This window comes from Balaenoptera physalus (genome assembly GCF_965194825.1).
Source record: "Balaenoptera physalus genome assembly, chromosome: 9".
NCBI lineage: Eukaryota > Metazoa > Chordata > Mammalia > Artiodactyla > Balaenopteridae > Balaenoptera > Balaenoptera physalus.
Genome location: NC_138888.1, coordinates 19190232 through 19208505, shown reverse-complemented (window position 1 = coordinate 19208505; position 18274 = coordinate 19190232). Strand labels below are relative to the sequence as shown.

Sequence of the window (18274 nt, the reverse complement as noted above, 5' to 3'; positions counted from 1 at the left end):
ACTCCCACTCACAAACTTGAAAGTGAATTTTCCCCCTTCACAAATTTGTCAGCTTCTCCTTGGCAAACAGAGCTCTTTCTTTTGTTTTCTTTCTTTGCCTTTTTTTTGCTGCTACACAAATGTTTGATATGATCCTGTCTGCATTAAAGTAAAAGCCATAATTTGAACTTATGGAAGGATTCCATAATGTCAGTTTGACGAGGTGGACACCAGCCTTTGCTGGGTGCCTCCTATGCCCTGGGGAGCACAAAACAAAAGTTCTGTGAGTCCCACAAAAAGTGAGTTTTGCAAAAAAAAAAACCAAAAACCAAAACAAAAAACAAACAAACAAAAAAGGAAAGTAGCTATTTTCCCAGAACTTTAGTGCTTTTATCAGATTTTCTCCATCTGATAAAACCGGTGCATGTTTGGTCCAATTTTTGACCTATAGGTCTTGACAGTGTCTCTTTAAGTCAACAAAAGAACATAGACCATGTTCAATTCATTGTGCACGGAGTCTGTGGTCATTTTTAGCTGTTCCTTTACAGCCCTTCAAACTCCTGGGAGAGTCAAAGGTACACATTCCTGCAGCAGGAGGGAGCTCACTGACCAGGTGGCTGTGGCTAGAATAGCTCTTCAGATGAGGAGCCCAATTTGTTCAAATGTTTGCTGCTGAACCTGGCTGTGGAGCCTGGTGAATGGCGCCCTAGCGTCTCTTCTCTTCACTCAGTGGAGTGCATTGGGAAGTCGTGTTCTGACATTCCCTGGAAAGGCCCCAATAGAAAGTGTGTGGTCTCAATCAAATCGTACTGACTCTTGGAGGGAAAAATAAGTGGTGGTTGGGAGGACTCTGCACATCTAGATCGGAGCCGCTCTAGTCTGCTTGGATGCGTTCTCTGTAATTCTCCGAAGTCAAAAAGCGTTGAGTGTTTCTTGCACCAAGGGTTGAGTCTGACCAAGAACACAGGAAGGGCATTCTGATTATGACAGCTGCTGGCTGCCTGTCAAAAGGGATTGATGGGACTAGTAGATGTGCTTGTCATGTCATGACAGCAGGGCCAGAGAGAGAAGAGAGTCACTTAACATTTCATGACTTAAAGGTGAGTGCCTAAAAGCAAAAACAAAGGCTGAAAGTGGGTCCATCATTGGCAGGTGACAAAAAATAATGCAACGGTCAGCAAAGCTAACAGGTTGGTTGTAAAGAACTTTTGAAATAAGATCTACTCAAGCTTTCTGGAGATAGTAAAGGATCAGGAGGAGATTGGTAGCTTCCAAGCTGTGCACCATAGACTAAGACTGACTATTTTTAGCCTTGGTTGTTCCTGCAAAAAAAAAAAAAAAAGATATGTTCTTTTTGTGACCTTCAGTTTCCACAGCTTTCGTGAACAAGCAAGGCAAAGGGACTAGTGATAGAAATAAAGCTGCCTACTGAATCATTATGGTCTGCCTAGATCTCTCCTGCCTCTGAGGAGTAAGCCCTGCAGGGCAATGCAACTGTCCTCTATTTCCAGGGGAAATGTGAGGACTCCAAGTATTGTTGAAGAGCATCGAAAGACTTGCTATTAAAATTATAGGTCTGGAAGCATGGAGCATAGAAAAAAATGATAATGCTTGACCTGAACTTTCTTCAAAAGGAACATAATTAGGTTCATCTATACCTCCTGGAGGAATATAATTACACCCGGTATACCTCTGCTAAAACAGTGCTGCCGTACCAACGTGATGTCGTAAATAAACTTTGGCACCAGAATTTCTCTCCTCAGCCAGCAATCATGATTAGGTTGAGCCGAAGGCCATTTAAAATGTACTTAGAAAAGGTTTAGTAACCATCAGAATTCTACTCTTTAGTTTGAAATAGATTTGTCAATTTTCTCAAGACAGTAGACCCTACACCCGGACACAGTTTATGGGCTCTTACGTACTTTATTGATGAGGTGATTTCAGTTGTGGATGTCTTCTTCTTTATTAATTCATTGGAGAAAGCACAAGGCTTAATAAAGGCAAACTGATTTTCTTTATGTTGTCTTTTATCCTGAATCATATAACCTTAGGATATTCAAGGTGATTGATCTAAAGATTCTAAAAGGAGGACTGTATATTTAGACTTTGTGATATTGTATATTTCAGCAAGCCAAATGGTTTTCTGATTAGCTTATGATGAGGTTAGAATGAAAGAGGAGAGGGATAAAATTCACAGTGCCATTTAAGATTTAAAATCATCAGAAACTACCATGTTCTCATGATATCGAAAAGCGTTTGTCTTCACCAACGCATTCAGAGATTCTCTACCTTACAAGAAGTGGTGATTCAATAAGGTGAGAAATTTTAAATATGTTCAGATAAGCTTCCAAAGATATATAGATATATACATACTGAATATATATCTTCTGTGTATATATATATATATATATATATATATATATATATATATACAGAATATATACTAAATACGCATATTTTTTCTGGAAAGCTTTCAAGAAGGGAAACTGGAGTCAGTGGGAGTTCTTTGTGTTGAAGACTAACTTGGGCTTGCCTGGGAAAACAGGAGTCTGACTCAAATGGTTTCAAATAGTCCTATGCCTGATGTGCTACAAGAATCACTGTTGAAACTGCATTCTGGTAGCAGCTTGCTGAAGCAGGTGGAGGTGAGATACCTGGACACGGCGGCTCTGGCACCCCATCTGAAGCGTCTCAGGGCAGCACCACCTCCTCCTTGAAAGGCCAAATGTCCCAGTCATAGCTGCAGGGCCACAGCAGAACTGTCTGCAAGCCTGTGGCTGTAGCTTGTTTACTTGGTGAGCCACTCTCTCCACGCTGTGACCCAATGGCATTTCCTGTTTCCATTTTCATTTTCAAAGAAAACAAATGCTACCCTCCTCAGATTCCAAGGAGCTAGACTTCCCTCCTCTTGGGAAGGTCCTGCCTTGTCTGGGCTCTCCGGATGCCATCCTCACGTCTGTTGTGCAGCTATTAAGCCTAGTGGCAAAGACTTGCATTGGACATAATGGAGACAGGTGTTGTGCAAGCTTCCCCCTCAGGCAGCTTGTGCAGGATGCGTCCCTCCTGATCTCACACATCCACCCACTGTTATTCCCATTTTAGACATCTCTGGAGCAGAGAGCAGTGTATTCTGCAGATGGAACTAGTACTTACCGAAACAGATAAAACAGACAGGATCACTCTGAATGCCAAAGGTAAACTCATCTGAAAAAAAAAAAAGATACACTAATCTGTTTACACCACCCACTTCCAACTATTCTCTAAAGTGCTGTAAATATTGGGTTTTCTGTTTGGGGGGATTGTGATACTTATCTAACGAAAGAAAAACCAAAGCAAGATCCCAAGCCTGCTGGAGCTGGAGCCGCTGCCCTCCTCCTGTTTAGCTCTACAGGACTCTCAGCGTATATCATCCTCCATGTCTCTAGTTCCTCCTAGGCCTCACGGCGATTTCCTCCAATCACTTCAATATCAGTAAATATATTTAGCCACTCGAGGTATTTACTCCAAACACTACTGCATTTGATCTTCAAATATAAGATTGTTCAGTCTGATGTCTGTCTTTTGAAGTCAGAGCAAGAAAGGTCAGGTGCTTTGTGACAATTTTGTGGTGTTTCTAAACCAGGTTGCTTTTCCTAAGATTAGGGAACCAAGTAAAATTAAACAATAGAATGAAGAAGCTGATGGCTGAAACGCAATGTATTAAAGTGATCCGGGTTTAAATAAAAGTCTTATTTCATAATAATATTGCATCTTTATAATGCATTTATTCCTTTTTGCTGCCCCATATTTTATAAATTTTTCTCTTCTTAATATCACAGCAATGGGTTCCCAACCTTTTCAAATAGGATAATCACTTTTCACGTGAAAATGGTTATTAAACCTTCACCTGAATCTGTGATAGTAATTGTACCTTTATTAGTGGCCACTTCAACACAAAACATGAAAAAAGGCTGCTCAGAACTTAGTTACACTTGTATCTAGAAGTACCATTTATCATAACAGCATTTTGCATTTAAAAATAGCAGCCCATAATCTACAAAAACATAATATTGATTCAGCCTAAAAACAATGCTTTGATGTACATGTAGATTCATGGACCATTCAAGCTGTCTGTGAACCATAGGTTAAAAATAACTAATCTAGAAAGACCAAAGTTTATACCCTGTGATGCAGTTTCTATGAGATGGTGCCTTTCCTCCACTCTGGTTTTTAGGAAGCAATTTATTTTGTCCTTGAAAAAAAAAGGTTAATCTAATTTTCTTCATCTGATAAAATTCCCTAGGGCATTATAACTGTTTCCTAATTAAACAGCACTTTACAGAAAATCTAGAGCAAGACTCTGAGGGGAAGGAAAGCTGCTAATTTTGACAGCCAGGGTGAAAATCTTCCATCCCAAGAATAAAATTGCTATTGGATTAAATAGAACTAAATTGTGATCATATCTGTCTGCAAGATGATTAATAATGCCTTTTACATGATTTGAAAAGAGGCTCATATAGGACCCCTGGACAAGGCGGAAAAGTACCCATGTGAGGGAGCCAGAGAGTGAACTAAGTCCCAGCAATACAAGGTTACCTTTTTTGCTGGCATATTTGGAGACGGCAATGTTTTGTTTGGATATCTAAGCCTAGTGTTGAATTAGGTCAGACTAGCTGTCAAGGGAATTGGTTTTTAAAACACACACACACACACACACACACACCTAAATGACACAAGCAGCCTTTTAGTTTAGTGATTTTCTTAATGAGCATGGAGAGGCAAGCATCTGGAGAAGGAAAAAGTGTTTCCATTGCAATTGAAAGGGATGCAAAGCATTGCAGTTGGAAATTACACTAAAGCATATTTATGCAAGGCAAGAGGCAACTGGGCAGTCTTTTATACTTTCTGGAAGAGGCATATTAAATGCATAAGGAGGGAAAATGTGTGAGTAGGGTGGGAGATGGAGGAAACTGAGAAAGGTGAAAGTGGGAGGTGAGCTTGCCTGGAATTTCAAACTCAGAAGAGGAGCTCTGGGTTCTGGTCTTGCCTTTGGCTGGTTGACTGCTCTTGCCAGACACCACCGGCTCATTCTTCAGTTTGCTCACCTCAGGAGAGAGTCATCTATTCTAACAAGAGAGTCTAGAAGTCGATAAGTCAGTAATTTCACATTTATAAGCAGATATACATTCTTAGAGAATATATTAAGATATATTAATATATTATTATTAGTAATTAAATATAATAAATATATTAAATATTAATAATATAAATATAAATAAAATAATTAAATATATTATTATATTATTATTAATATATTAAGATATATATATTAAGAGAATATATTAAGCATACATTTGAGTGATACAGTATTTTGATATAGTATTTTAGAGATGAGATTTTTCTTAGACAATTAAAAATACAGCATAGGTTATCAGATATATGGAGGAACTGCCTTCTTCCCAAATAATGAGAAAATTTTACCTGTTATATCTATTTTAAAACTTTTATATCCAGAATTTTCTATAATTGATATCAGACTTTCAACACAAATCTGTATTTATTTGACTCACTTCACTTTCAGGATTGTAAAATTTGAAATGTCAAAACACTACCTTCATCATAAATGTGGAACTCACATATAATTTTTGAAGTAGTCATTCTTGTATTTTCAAAATGATTAAATAAACCATTATGTTAACTATTGATCATTTCCTACATTTTTCCAAACAAAAGAATCCGCTATGAAATAGTCTATTTCACATATCCACCTAAGAAAAAAATACTCATTTTCCCTCTTCCTTTTAATGTCAAAAATGTGTCATTATTGTGCTACTTTCTCTGTTGTTTTCATGGACACAAAGAAAAAGCAAACTCCTGAAAAAAAATAAAAGAAGAAACAAATGATTTCCCGATTTAAGTATTAACACTATTGTTATTAATAGTATGCTACGTTAAGGTACCACCATCTGCTAAAAATTATACTGAAAATAAACTGAGTCCGAAAGTAAGACCAGAATTATTAGAACAGACAGAATAGAATTTGTAGTATATGCACCCAGTACGTCTCATTTGTTTTTTCTTCAGAGGTATATTCTATTTGGTTGGTTTTATGAGGATCCCATGAAAATGAAAGTTGGTAAGTGTGGAGGATTGCTGCTGCCCTAAGGCTTTTCTTCACCAATGCTCAATGAGGAAAAGGCCCCGGAGAAGTCTGGTCTCAGTAACTTCTCCTTTGTCTGAATCTTAATTTTGTCAATTTACATCAAACTATGTGAGAAGACTAAAGCAGGATACGGGTATTTGTATTTTTCTGGGCCTTCCAGTTCTGTCTCTTTCAAACACACCTCATTAAATGCTGCCAGTGTGAAAATCCCAAACTAGCTGCTATGTGAATTGTGATCCACTGCGTGTGTCAGGAATAATACTTTGATATGAAAAGAAAGCCGAAAGTTAGGAAACTCCTAAGTGAAGCATAGGTCTGGGTTTTTCTGTCATCTCCTTTTTTTCCTCTTCTGCACAGATGCCATGTGCATAATCATGCCACGCCTGTTAACACAGGAAATACCTACATATCAGAATGGGCAACTGAGAGGATGTATTTCATAACTTCACAGGACAATGAGAGTAGCTTTATACGTGTGTTTTAATTTGTTCCAGGGACTAAGAAGAAAGGGAGGCAATAGCTATGGTCATTATGCTCTGTTGTCCATGTGTAACTAAGATTTTATTTTTAATTTGTTTCCTCCATCAATTTTGGAATCTTTCAAAGGCTTGCACTGAGCAACAATTTTATCATTGCCTTAGAGTGTGTGTGTATGTGTGTGGGTGTGTGTGTAATAGCTGTGAAATCATAGACCTAAATGAAAATAGCTACTTCTACAACAAGCTGGCTCTTCTCCCCTGCAACTTTTCTCAGGGTCAAAATGTCCTACCTTGTCTTGAGGTGGATGGAATCCCGGGTTGCTTCAGAGGCAACCTGTGGTCGCTGCAGATTTTGGTGTTGGATGTATAATAAGGAGAGAGTAGGGGTGCGGAGGACAGGCATACATGCCGTCGAGGGGGGAGTCAAATTGCTTTGAGCTGGGCTAACCAATGTTTTATATGTATGTCATCCTCTGCGCATGATACATCTGCAAGTAAACCTATCTCTATTTTATTCATAGTTTTAATGGCAAGTCTGTGTCATGGTCTGAACCAGGTGGAAGACAGGTGCCCAAGGGACAGCACATGTGGCACCGCCTCTCTGTGCACGTGAAGACCAATGAGACGGCCTGCAACCAAACAGCCGTCATCAAACCCCTCACTAAAAGTTACCAAGGCTCCGGCAAGAGCCTGACCTTTTCCGATACCAGCACCAAGACCCTTTACAACGTGGAGGAGGAGGATGCCCGGCCGATCGGCTTCAGCCCGCCCAGCACTCCTTCTATGGTGGTGCACCGACGCGTGCCGGCCGCGGTGAGCGCCCCGCCTCTGCCGCCCCGCCTGACCGCGGAGGAGACGCCCCTCTTCCTGGCCGACCCGGCCGTCCCCAGGGGCTTGCCCCCTCCCCTCCAGCAGCCGCCGCCGCCGCCCGCGCAGAAATCCCTCATGGACCAGCTGCAGGGAGTGGTCAGCAATTTCAGCGCCGGGCTCCCGGATTTCAACTCGGTGCTCGCGGTGCCCGGGCCTCCGGGGAACGGGCTGCGGCCCCTGTTCCCGCCCCCGGCGCCGCCGCAGCCCCTGCAGCTGCTGCCGCTGCAGCTGAGCACCTTCGGGGAGGAGCCCGTCTCCCCGTCGGCCGACGACGACGACGAGGACGACAGCGAGAGGTTCAGGCTCCTGCAGGAGTACCTGTACGAGCGGGAAGGGAACACGGAGGAGGACGAGCTGGAGGAGGGGGAGGAGGAGGAGCTGCAGGCGGCCAGCAAACCAGCCCCAGAGGATTCGCCCGCCCTGACGCCTCCGTCCCCCTTCCGCGACTCGGTGGCCTCGGGCAGCTCGGCGCCCAGCTCCCCCGTGTCCGAGTCGGTGCCCTGCAGCCCTCCCAGCGTGACCTACGCCTCTGTCATCCTGAGGGATTATACGCAAAGCTCTTCCACCCTGTAGGGAGGAGGTGTCCGCAGGGAAAAGCAGGCGTGGTCAGGGCGCGCCAGCACCTCCGGAGACTTGCAGGAAGCTGGGGGAGAAGCGGGGGCTGGAGGTGAAGTCAGGAGCAAGGAAGAGACCGCGGCTGCCGTCTTAGAAAGGCCAGCGCGAGAGGCGCTGGACCCCGCAAGCAAAAAAGTGATCCAGGCGAAGATTCTGCTTCTTGAATTATTCAAAAGCCTTCTCTGGGAAGAAAGGGAATTCTGACAAAGCACAATCCCATATAGTATGTAACTGTAATCACAAAAATGAACAAAGTCAACCAACATCATCTCTTCGGACCATTGTGCATAGATACGCATGCCCACACCCTTGGCCCGTGTGGAAGGGGACAGCCTGGGAGGACCGCCCAGTTGAATCATTAGTTCGTCATCATGGTATTCCCAGCGAGCATGGTGGAGTCAGGCAGAGCAGGTGGGCGAAGGAGGGGCAGGCGTGGAACCACCCAGAGAACAGTGATGGACAGCAGCTCATTTCCCTCAAGCCCTTCTCCCTGCTGGGCCCGCAGACCCCTGGTCTTCGGGACACTCGGGAGCTGGCCCAAAAAGGGGCCTCTGTTCGCCGACTGCACCCCATCCAGTGCCAGCCTTGCTGTCACGCTTGGAGAAAGGTGTGTGGATGCCTTGCTGCTTTGTCATCTCCCTCTATTTAGAAAACAGGAATAAGAGCAAAATTATCACCAAAAAGCGTTTCATCAGGAGTGCTAAGGGAGGGCGGAGTGAGAAGCAAGACAGTGCATAAGCTTGGGGCTTCGAACAAAATCAGTCAGCAAAAATCAGCTTCCCATATCTGATGCTCGCTTATTGGTGATTTCAGAAGAAGTCCAGACAAGAGACTGTTTTGAGAGTGGCAGAAGACTTTTTGTGGATTTACTTGTGTGCCAAGGGGGCTCTCTTTGCCCTTATGTGAAAGAGAACAAACCATGTGGCAAAATTGTTACCTTCCATTTACTGTAGCAAATAATACTTACCAGTTGAACTTCTAAGATGCAGTATGTGTACTTGGTGCCATTGTTTCTCCTATGTGCTACGGAAACAAATCCATCTTTGAACTTAATGGTGTACTCATAGCAACTATTATTGGTTTAAATGACAAATAATTCTTTCTAATTGTCACTGAAGTCCCTGTAACTAGCAAGTGAATGTGTTTCTGTGTCCTTATATACCTGTGATAATGAAATTTGTGCAAAGTAATGTCAATCTAACTGCAACGAGAAGATTGTCTTCCGATATAGTGTAGATATATCTATGTTCCAAATAACGTTTTATATACCATTGCCATCAGTATTTACAGGAGCTCTTTGAAGGTTTGACTGCTCTGGTCCAATGTTTTTCATATGCTGCTCAGATGGTCCCTCTTCTTCTAAGAGGAAACTTATTTTTCAGATATTTTATGATGTGGAAATATATTATTAATGAAGTGGTTTGAAAATTTGTTATACTAAAAGTTCGCAAAAACTGTGGGTAACAATAAAAAGGTACATTTTATAAACTTGCACACATCATTATTAAAACATAAGATTGAAATGGCAGTATTTACATTATTTCAGGTTTCTTTAGGGTTTGTTTGTTTGTTTTCTTAATTTTCCACAGCTTCTTGAGCTTTATGTGCTTAAAGCATGTACTAACTTCTAAGTCTGGTCATGATTTCCCAAATTATTTATTCATCACTTTTTGATCTCTTTTAATTTTTATTTCCACATTCTTTTATTCCTATATTTTCACTCATAACTTGTCTTTTTATTTTTGTTATTTGCAGTGTATACTATCTACATACATGTAATCCAGTTGTTTCATTTTTGCTCCCCTTTTTTCTCCCCAGTAAAAGAGATTTTTCTTGCTGTTTTGATTTCTTGTATTACTTGGGAATGAATCTTATCCCCTTAAGTATCTTTGTTTATGCCTTATGTTCAGTCGTGTTTAGTATGCTTCTTTCATGTTGAAGCTGCTGATTTCTCAGCCAAAATGTATCTTAGACTCTTTAAATACTCACTGCATCATTTGTTCAGAATTTAACATCCACTCCAATGTTTGAGGCTCGTATTTCTTATGTCTTTCCATATTCTACTGCCAAGTTTAGTCAGTTTTATATCAAGAATAGACTGTCTTTCCTTTTAAAAAATTACTTTATTACACCTTTGGTAGAAAGACCTCATGACTGAAACATGGATTTCAGTTCCATATTTTCACTGTCATGAAGCAGAATGAGGTAAATGGGTGGTTCCAATGCTTAATATATGGTCCACTAATTGACAAACTAGCAAGGGAAAATATACTATCTATTATTAGTGAAACAGGTTTCTTATCTTAATGCCACTGACATATGTTCTTAAGATCAGGACTTGTGCATTCAAATACTTTTAAAGTAAGACTGGATCAGGAAAACTGCTTCTACTATTCAAATACTATGTCAGTTTGTCCTGAGGTTTTAGTCTGAGACATTGGGTGAACACATTCAACACCAGTCACATTATTACTCTGAATGCCTACTATTATCATGATTAAAAGTTTTCCTGAATACAATAGAGTACTAGCTCTTAAATTATAATTGTTCAAAATTGGAAATGTACACATACATACTCTATAAGAAAAGGACAGAAACTTTCTACCTTAATGTATGTGCTTATACAAATTGTATAGCTCTTGTAAAAGTGTTTTCCTTTGGCTTGTTAACTGTCTGTTGTCAAATAATCTTGATACTGCTGTATAATAAATATTTTCTATTTATTAAATGTGTATGTTCCCTCTCTCTACTTTGTAAGAGTGACAATAATAGAAACAGACTGACTGGTATAAAAAATAATTTCAATGGTTTTGTTTGCTCAGCACATGTCTTCTAGGTGAAAGCTGGGGATCACCACACAAAATCTACCGACCAGGTAGGTGACAAAGTGGAGTATAATTTGATTATGAGGAAGGCTGTATCTCTAACTCTAACATTTAAAATGAAATCCAGAATTTAAATTTTCAGTGTCGTGGCAGACATTGTCATCTACCTTTTTTGATAGAATACTTGAGGCTTGACAAACTCCTGCATCTCCAGCAGAGATTTAGAGACAGAGGCATCTGAAAGCTCCATCTTTGTTTCCTTTGTGCCCCGCACAGATTTTCTCCCCTTGGCTCACACTCTAGGGGTGCCTGGTTTCTTACCTTGGTGATATCCTCCCGCTCATCCCAAGTTCCATTCCTCTATATTTCAATGGAGACATCACTGGTCCCCAGAACAAGGGAGCCTCTTTTATTCACATCTCTAGATAAGATGCCTACAAAGTAAGGCATCTACCAAGTGTCATTCAAAGAGAAAACTTGGTGGTACCAGGGCCACATCCATGAGAGTGTGATGCATTTAGATGGAAAGAGCAGCCTCTATCCAGGAAGACTGATGTTGAAGAAATTACCAGAATCAGGAGCTGAGACATCAGGGGTTTCCTCTTTGTGCCCAGAAAATAGAATAAAAAGTTATGAAATGGGAGCTTGGTCTCATGAGGAAAACCCATGGGAGAGAAAATGAGAAACAAAGAATAGGGGAAAAAAAGAAAAAAGAAAAAAAATGAAAATATTTTGGGTGCGCAGTCCAAAGAAACACCCATATAATAAGGTAATAAGGGGTAATAAGGGCTTCCACTTGGAAAGTCCGGAAGCTGCATCACAATGGAGACATTTGGAGAAGTTGAAATTGGGATCCAGATACCACAAACATTGTATGAGGATGAGGAACTGCCCCAATAATTTCTATCCTGAGAAGCAATCAAAGAGAATGGAAACAACATTTTTTTTAACCTACTCTGTGCCAGAAATTTTGCAGGTCTTTTGCATTCCTTCTCCTTTAATCTTCCCAGTACTACTGCCACAAGGAATATCTTAGAGAACTGAAATAACTTGCCCAAAGTCTCTTAGCTAGTAAGTGGCTCAACAGGGAATTGACCCCCATCCTAAGCCAGCACAGAGCCCATGAACTCATGTTCTTCTCCAGAACCCAGGATAGTATGTAGGAGTTTGTGTCTGTTGTGACTGCTCCCCATTTTGTATTCCTATAGTATATTATACACATCCCAGATTACATTATAACTTATATGTCTCTTTCCCTAAATAGATTTTTAGCTCCTTTTTGCTTTCTAATACCTGATTTCTGAGGCTTCAAGGCAAAGCAGACACTCAGTAAATGTTTGTTGAGAAAGTAAATGAGTATTGGAACACCGTATAGTTTTCCCAGCCCAGTTCTCTGAAGATTTGTTCCAAGATCCTTATGGGGTCCAGAGCTCTGTATTTCTACCTACTGGTCTTAAATCTGCCAACAGGAACAACACATGTTTTCATCATGAAAAAGAAGCTCTCCATTTGGCATCAGAGAGAGCTGTCCCACTGGGCAGCAGGTCTGCTTTGCCTGCAGAAGAGGGTGGCAATACTCAGTATCCGCTGAGCCCAGCCAGAGGTCTGGCAAGGCAGTGCTCGGTGTGGGAAACAGCGTCCTCTGCAGGAGAATTGCAGGTAAGACACAGTCTGCTGAAGAAGGCACCAGTTAAAGTGAGGGGAAGTAAGTCATCCATGGGGAAAGCATGGTCTGGGGGTTCCTTCCTTACAGAAGTACATCCCTTTAGACAAAGTAAAAGGCTAACCCAGTCACCAAGGCTTGGGAGAACATGGGAGAAAAGGAGAGCTTAGGTAGGGAGTTGAAGTACTGATGCTATTAAACTGGAAACTGGCTTGATTTTCCCAGGGTAGCTGGAGAAGCAATGCTTATAGATTAATAGACAAGGAAAAAAAGCTTAAGAGTGAGGATAACAAAAACTGAGAAGAAAAATACTCATAGAAGTATAGAGCTGGAAGTGAATTTAGAAGTCACTTAAACTCTCACCTCAGTGAGGATTCTATTCCCTTGTGTCCTGTTCTTCTTCCCATGTCAGGCAGGGACCAGGTGAGAAGCCATCGCTATCTGGGGTAGGACAGCGGCAGGGGCTGGGGTAACAAGGCCTACTGCCAGCCGCTGTGCAAAGAGAGAGCGCAGGTGGCCCTGGACTCTGGAAAAGCAAGTCCAAAACTATGTTGTTAACACCCAAAGCTGGCCGGAAAACAGAACTACGGTGCAAATCCAGAGTGAAGGTCTCTGGGGAACCAGAAAAACTAAGAGGTAGGACCAGCAAGGTACGCAACAGGCCGGCAGTCTGATGGAGTTGCAGAGACAAAATGCTATTGACCGAAATGAGCTTTTGGTGAGAATCACAGAGGCTTGTGTGGCCTGGTTTATTTTAAGGGATGGAATGGATTTAGATGACTTTTGCCCTCTGCCTAAGTATTTCCAGGGACTAGGATCTTGCATTAGATAAGGAAAGGCTCTAATTGTTAGAAAATTCTTCATTTGCCAGGGTCAAAATTTGCTTTTCTCTAACTTTTGTCCAATCAGAGTTCTGCCTTCTGGAAAAAGACTAAACACATTTAGTCCACTGTGCACAGGACTTCCCTTCAGCCACTTGAACACAGTGATTATGCCGTTAGTTAGTGGTTTATTCTCCAAGCCAAACTGCTTTACTTTCTTTAACTGTTATCTTTGTTATTAGGTTCCTAAACTGCTAATCAGGTTACGGTCATATTCCAATTTTGGAATATTTTTTTTTAAATGTTGCATCCAGAACAGGACAGATACATTGACTCTTTTGAACCATTATTCTAGTATTGCTGCCTAGTAAAATGTTCATTTTGTTAGCAGTCTTGCCACATTTTGAGCTCACACTTAGCTCTGAGACAGCTGTAACGTTTAAGCCATTTTCATGTGAACTGCAGGAAATAGATATGAATGAAGATTTTTTTTAGGTTGCATTTTCCCTGGAACAGACCCTGACGGGAGGATTTGAATGCAAATGTGTACTGGGGAAGTGTTCCCTGGAAGAACTAGTATGAGAGTGGGGAAATGAGGCAGCCAATATGGCTGTATTGCTGGACTCAGTCCTGCTGGAGTCTCTGGGAGACAGTAGAGAACATGACTCATAACTGTCTCCATTCCCCAAAGAGCAAGGGAGTTGGGAGCATTGAATCACCAATTCCTGTCATGGTTAAGGACTGCTGGGGAGGGAGGTGCATGTCGATTCCAATTACTTCCAGTGTGTCTCACATGCAGGCTCCTATCTCCAGAGATAGCCTTCAGGCAAAGAATCGCAGATGCTGGCAGTTGGAAACCTAAGAGTTGGCCTATGTGGGGAAGGTGAGTGTCAAGATTGGGCAGGGCACCAACAATACCTGCTATAGATATGATATGGAGATGATGATGGATAGATAGATAGATAGATAGGCAGATAGATAGATAGGTAGCAAGCAGATAACATACATGCCCACAAATACAGATACTGGTACAGATAAGAATATGAGAACAAGAACTGCAGAAGGCAAGGCAAAGGTGTACTGAAGGACTTGAAGTGAGAACAAATGCTTCTAGAATCAGCCAGACTACTGTTTTTTTATAGCAAAGGAAAATCACAAAAGAAAGTTTAAGTGTGACTGTCCTTTAAATAAATTTGTTCCTAGTCTCTGGGTTATTTCTTTGCAATGATTTCTTAAATTGTGTCATTTTTCTATTAAAAAATAAATTGCATGGTAGAAACAGAGAATTAAAGAAAGAAAATAAGCTATAGTCACATCACCCAAATATTAACATTACAGATATTTTGATTTTACCTTCTAGTGATCTTCATGCAAGCAAATTTGTTTTTAACAGAGTTAGGATCATCTTTCATTTATATTTTTTTCTATGCTTTTTTTATTTAGCAATATGACTTAAGCAAGGATTTGCACTTGATCTGAGCTAAGGAATCACCTGCTCATGGAGTTGGGCAAAATTCCCAATCCCCATGGACCTGAATCCAGGAAACTTTTGGGTTCCCATCTGAGGTTCACATATACAGCAAATTCCAATATATAGCAGCATAGCTGATAGGGCAGGTTATGGAGAGGCGCAATAGATGACCTGAAAGAGGAAACAAAGTCATGAGTAAGGAAAATGGAATCTGAGCAAGAATCAGCAACAGGGCTGGAGCAGACAGGGGCAGTGATTATGTCCATCAGAACCTAGTGCACTTGGCAATGGAAAGGGCTCTGTGGCTCAATGGTAAGAATGGATCTCTAGGGGCTAATGAGTCTTCCAGCCCCCTCCCCCAACTCCTACATATAAGAGTTAGAATAAGCCACAAGAAGGGGCAGGGATCTCCTTGTAAGCCAACAGGAAAGATAAGTGATGGAGATCATGAGGGTCAGAGCCCCAGTTTTGGGACAGCCGAGCAGAGGGCTGGCCAGCCTGTGGCAGTTTAGTGAAATGGTACAGGGGACATCAATAACAAATCAGAAGCAGGTGGTACTGAGCTTTTAGCAACAGCAAGGAAGAGAGCCTCAAAAGATGTTAGAGGTCAAAGCTGGGGCAGGGCCACTATGTGGGCAGTACGACCCAAGAAAAGATGTGGATAAATGGCTGTGGAGAGATGCAGGGAACAGCAATAGGGGCAAGTAAAGTAACTGCAGCTAGCAGCCAAAACAGATCACAAAGCAGCAGCTGAAACAGAGGAAAGCAGAGGTGCAGGCAGTATACAAATTATATCAAAGTCAATGCTCTCCCTTCAACGACTCAACAGAATTTAGAAATGCCATGGTATTTGCCATGTAGCAGGCAGGGAGTTGAGGTAAATCATTAAAGTGACCTACTTAGTATTCACAAGCAACTCATAAAACGTTTCTTACTGACATTGACAAAGATACTCCATAAGCTTTATTATATGCGCACCTTTCAATTTATTTAACCATTCTCCTATTAGATACTTAGATTGTTTATAACTTTTTGAGCCCTGCAAATAATATGAGGAATTATTTCACACCAAAGACTTTTTCTATATATAATATTCCTTTAGGCTGGTTTCCAATAATGTATTATCAGTTATTTGATTATAATTATTATTTATTCCCTCCCAAACAATATGCATTTTACATCACATTTAACTTTGAGGTAGGGTGTATTCTCATATTCTCATTTTATAAATGAGAAAACTACAGCTCAAAAAAGGTGAAGTAAGTTGCCTAAAATTGCAAAGCTAGTGGGATATCCATAGAGATGGCAGTACATTTCCTGGGTTCCAAAGCTCACACTCTGAACCACCATACTATGCTGAGAATTATGCTGAATACTATGCTGAAAATACTACACTGAAAACTGTTTTGAAAATTCTTGATACAAGTAAGCACACTTAGTTTGAATAGCAAAATGATGGAAAACTTATATTGCCCACTCTAAAATCACCAGTTGGGAACCGGGTGTGAATTATCTCCCAAAGGGCTTCAGGATTCCTTAGAGCTGGGGAATTTTTCTCAACTCCACCAGCAGAATTACCACACATTGACTTACAATGGAAATCTACCAATAGAAAAAAGATCTAACTCAAAATTGCTGTCTAATTATAGTAATTTATAAAGGTATTAGAAAAATACTTAAAGTAAAAAAGTATAATAATTATGGTATTCTATGGTTCTGCAATTTAATAAATGACATGTCATTCTAATTTAAAGTAAATGTACTGGGAATTTTTTAAAGGGCCACTCTGTTTTTCAGATAGGTAATTATTATTTCCAGAATGTTTACTAAAAGAATTTAGAGTAAAAAAAAAGTTAGAGAGGGAATGACCCCTCGCCTCAAAAATGTGAAATATTTCTAGTAGATTTGAAGATAATTAGCTAAATTTCAAATAGGTGCCACCTGACAATTATAAGATTGAGATCAGCATTGTTCAGATATCACTGAAGCTTCAACATATTAGTTACCTTCTTTAAATAAATTCAGCTCAACAGATTTAAAGCATCTAAATGTTTCTTTCACTGAAAGGGTACATCTGGTTTAGGGGAAGGTTGCAATATATTTGAAAGAACCCCAGATTGGAAATCTTTAGCTATATATACCCAAAATTAGCTGTTTCCTTGTGGTTAAATCACTTAACTCCTTTAAGCCTCAGCATTTTTAATCTCTAAAATGATGAGTTTGAATTATATAAAATAATAATATATGTATTAAAGACTTATTATGTGTCCCTATGTCCCCAGCATTGTATCCTTGACATTGTTTAATCCATACACCTTTGAAAAGTAGGTGTGACGTCTGTATTAATCAGGGTATGCTACACTGTGCTACAGTATCAGGAAAGAAGGAAGGGAGGGAGGGAGGAAAGGAGGAAGTGAGGGGTAGGGGAGGGAGAAAAGAGAGAGGAAAGGAGAAGGGAAGGATGGGAGGGAGGACCGAAATCTCAGTGCCTTAATAAAACAGCACTTATTTCATGTTCACATAAAATCACATGCAGGTTGGGCCACCCTCCTTCATCCTGGTAGCAACTCTAGCTGGATCATGGTCTCTAAGTTACTGCAGTAAAGGAAATGCCGGAGCTGGAGGTTCGTCCCCTGAAATCTAACTGCAAGGGAGGCTGGAAAATGCGTTCATCCTAATGCCTGAGGCCAATGGTTAACAGGTTTCATCGTCTCTGCCACAGTCATTATCCTCAATCTACAGGTAAGCAAACTGGGGCTTGGATATACTAAGAAGCTTGCCTAGAGACACAAGGCGAATAAGCGATAATGACTAAATTCACAGGCTCGCCAGAATCCAGGGTTTACCTTATTGATCACTAACCATGCAAACCCCTAAGTCTCCTGGCCTTTTCCACACTTTCACCACCTTGACTGCACACAGAGTACTTGCTAGTGCAGATTCTTTTCATTTGTTATCCTTTTTCAGGTTTTCACTACAATGCATGATCTGCTTTCATGTAGCCACATAGACTAACACATGGCAGAAATTTTTAGCACAGATTTCCGTGACCAATCCTTACCATTTATCAAAACCCAGTGTGGGGCTTCCCTGGTGGCACAGTGGTTAAAGAATCTGCCTGCCAATGCAGGAGACACGGGTTCGAGCCCTGGTCTGGGAGGATCCCACATGCCGTGGAGCAAATGGGCCCGTGAGCCACAATTACTGAGCCTGCGCGTCTGGAGCCTGTGCCCCGCAACAAGAGAGGCCGCGATAGTGAGAGGCCCGCGCACTGCGATGAAGAGTGGCCCCCGCTTGCCACAACTAGAGAAAGCCCTCGCACAGAAATGAAGATCCAACACAGCCATAAATAAATAAATAAAGCACACCTAGTATACTGTAATTAAAAAAAAAAAAAAAAAAACCCAGT

General features: G+C 41.1%; 1 protein-coding gene across 3 annotated transcripts in view; it reads left to right on the top strand.

Annotated features, from left to right (window-relative positions):
- Positions 1-16054, top strand: part of GRM1 (glutamate metabotropic receptor 1) — a 402900-nt gene extending 386846 nt beyond the window's left edge. For 2 of the 3 annotated variants that reach the window (XM_082474476.1, XM_082474477.1), the window contains one exon: positions 7122-16054. In XM_082474476.1, the coding sequence (XP_082330602.1) occupies positions 7122-8043 (922 nt within the window). In that variant the 3' untranslated portion in view covers positions 8044-16054. The remainder of the gene's footprint in view (positions 1-7121) is intronic. The other variant, XM_082474478.1, reaches the window with a different exon arrangement.
- Positions 16055-18274: the final 2220 nt, after the last annotated feature.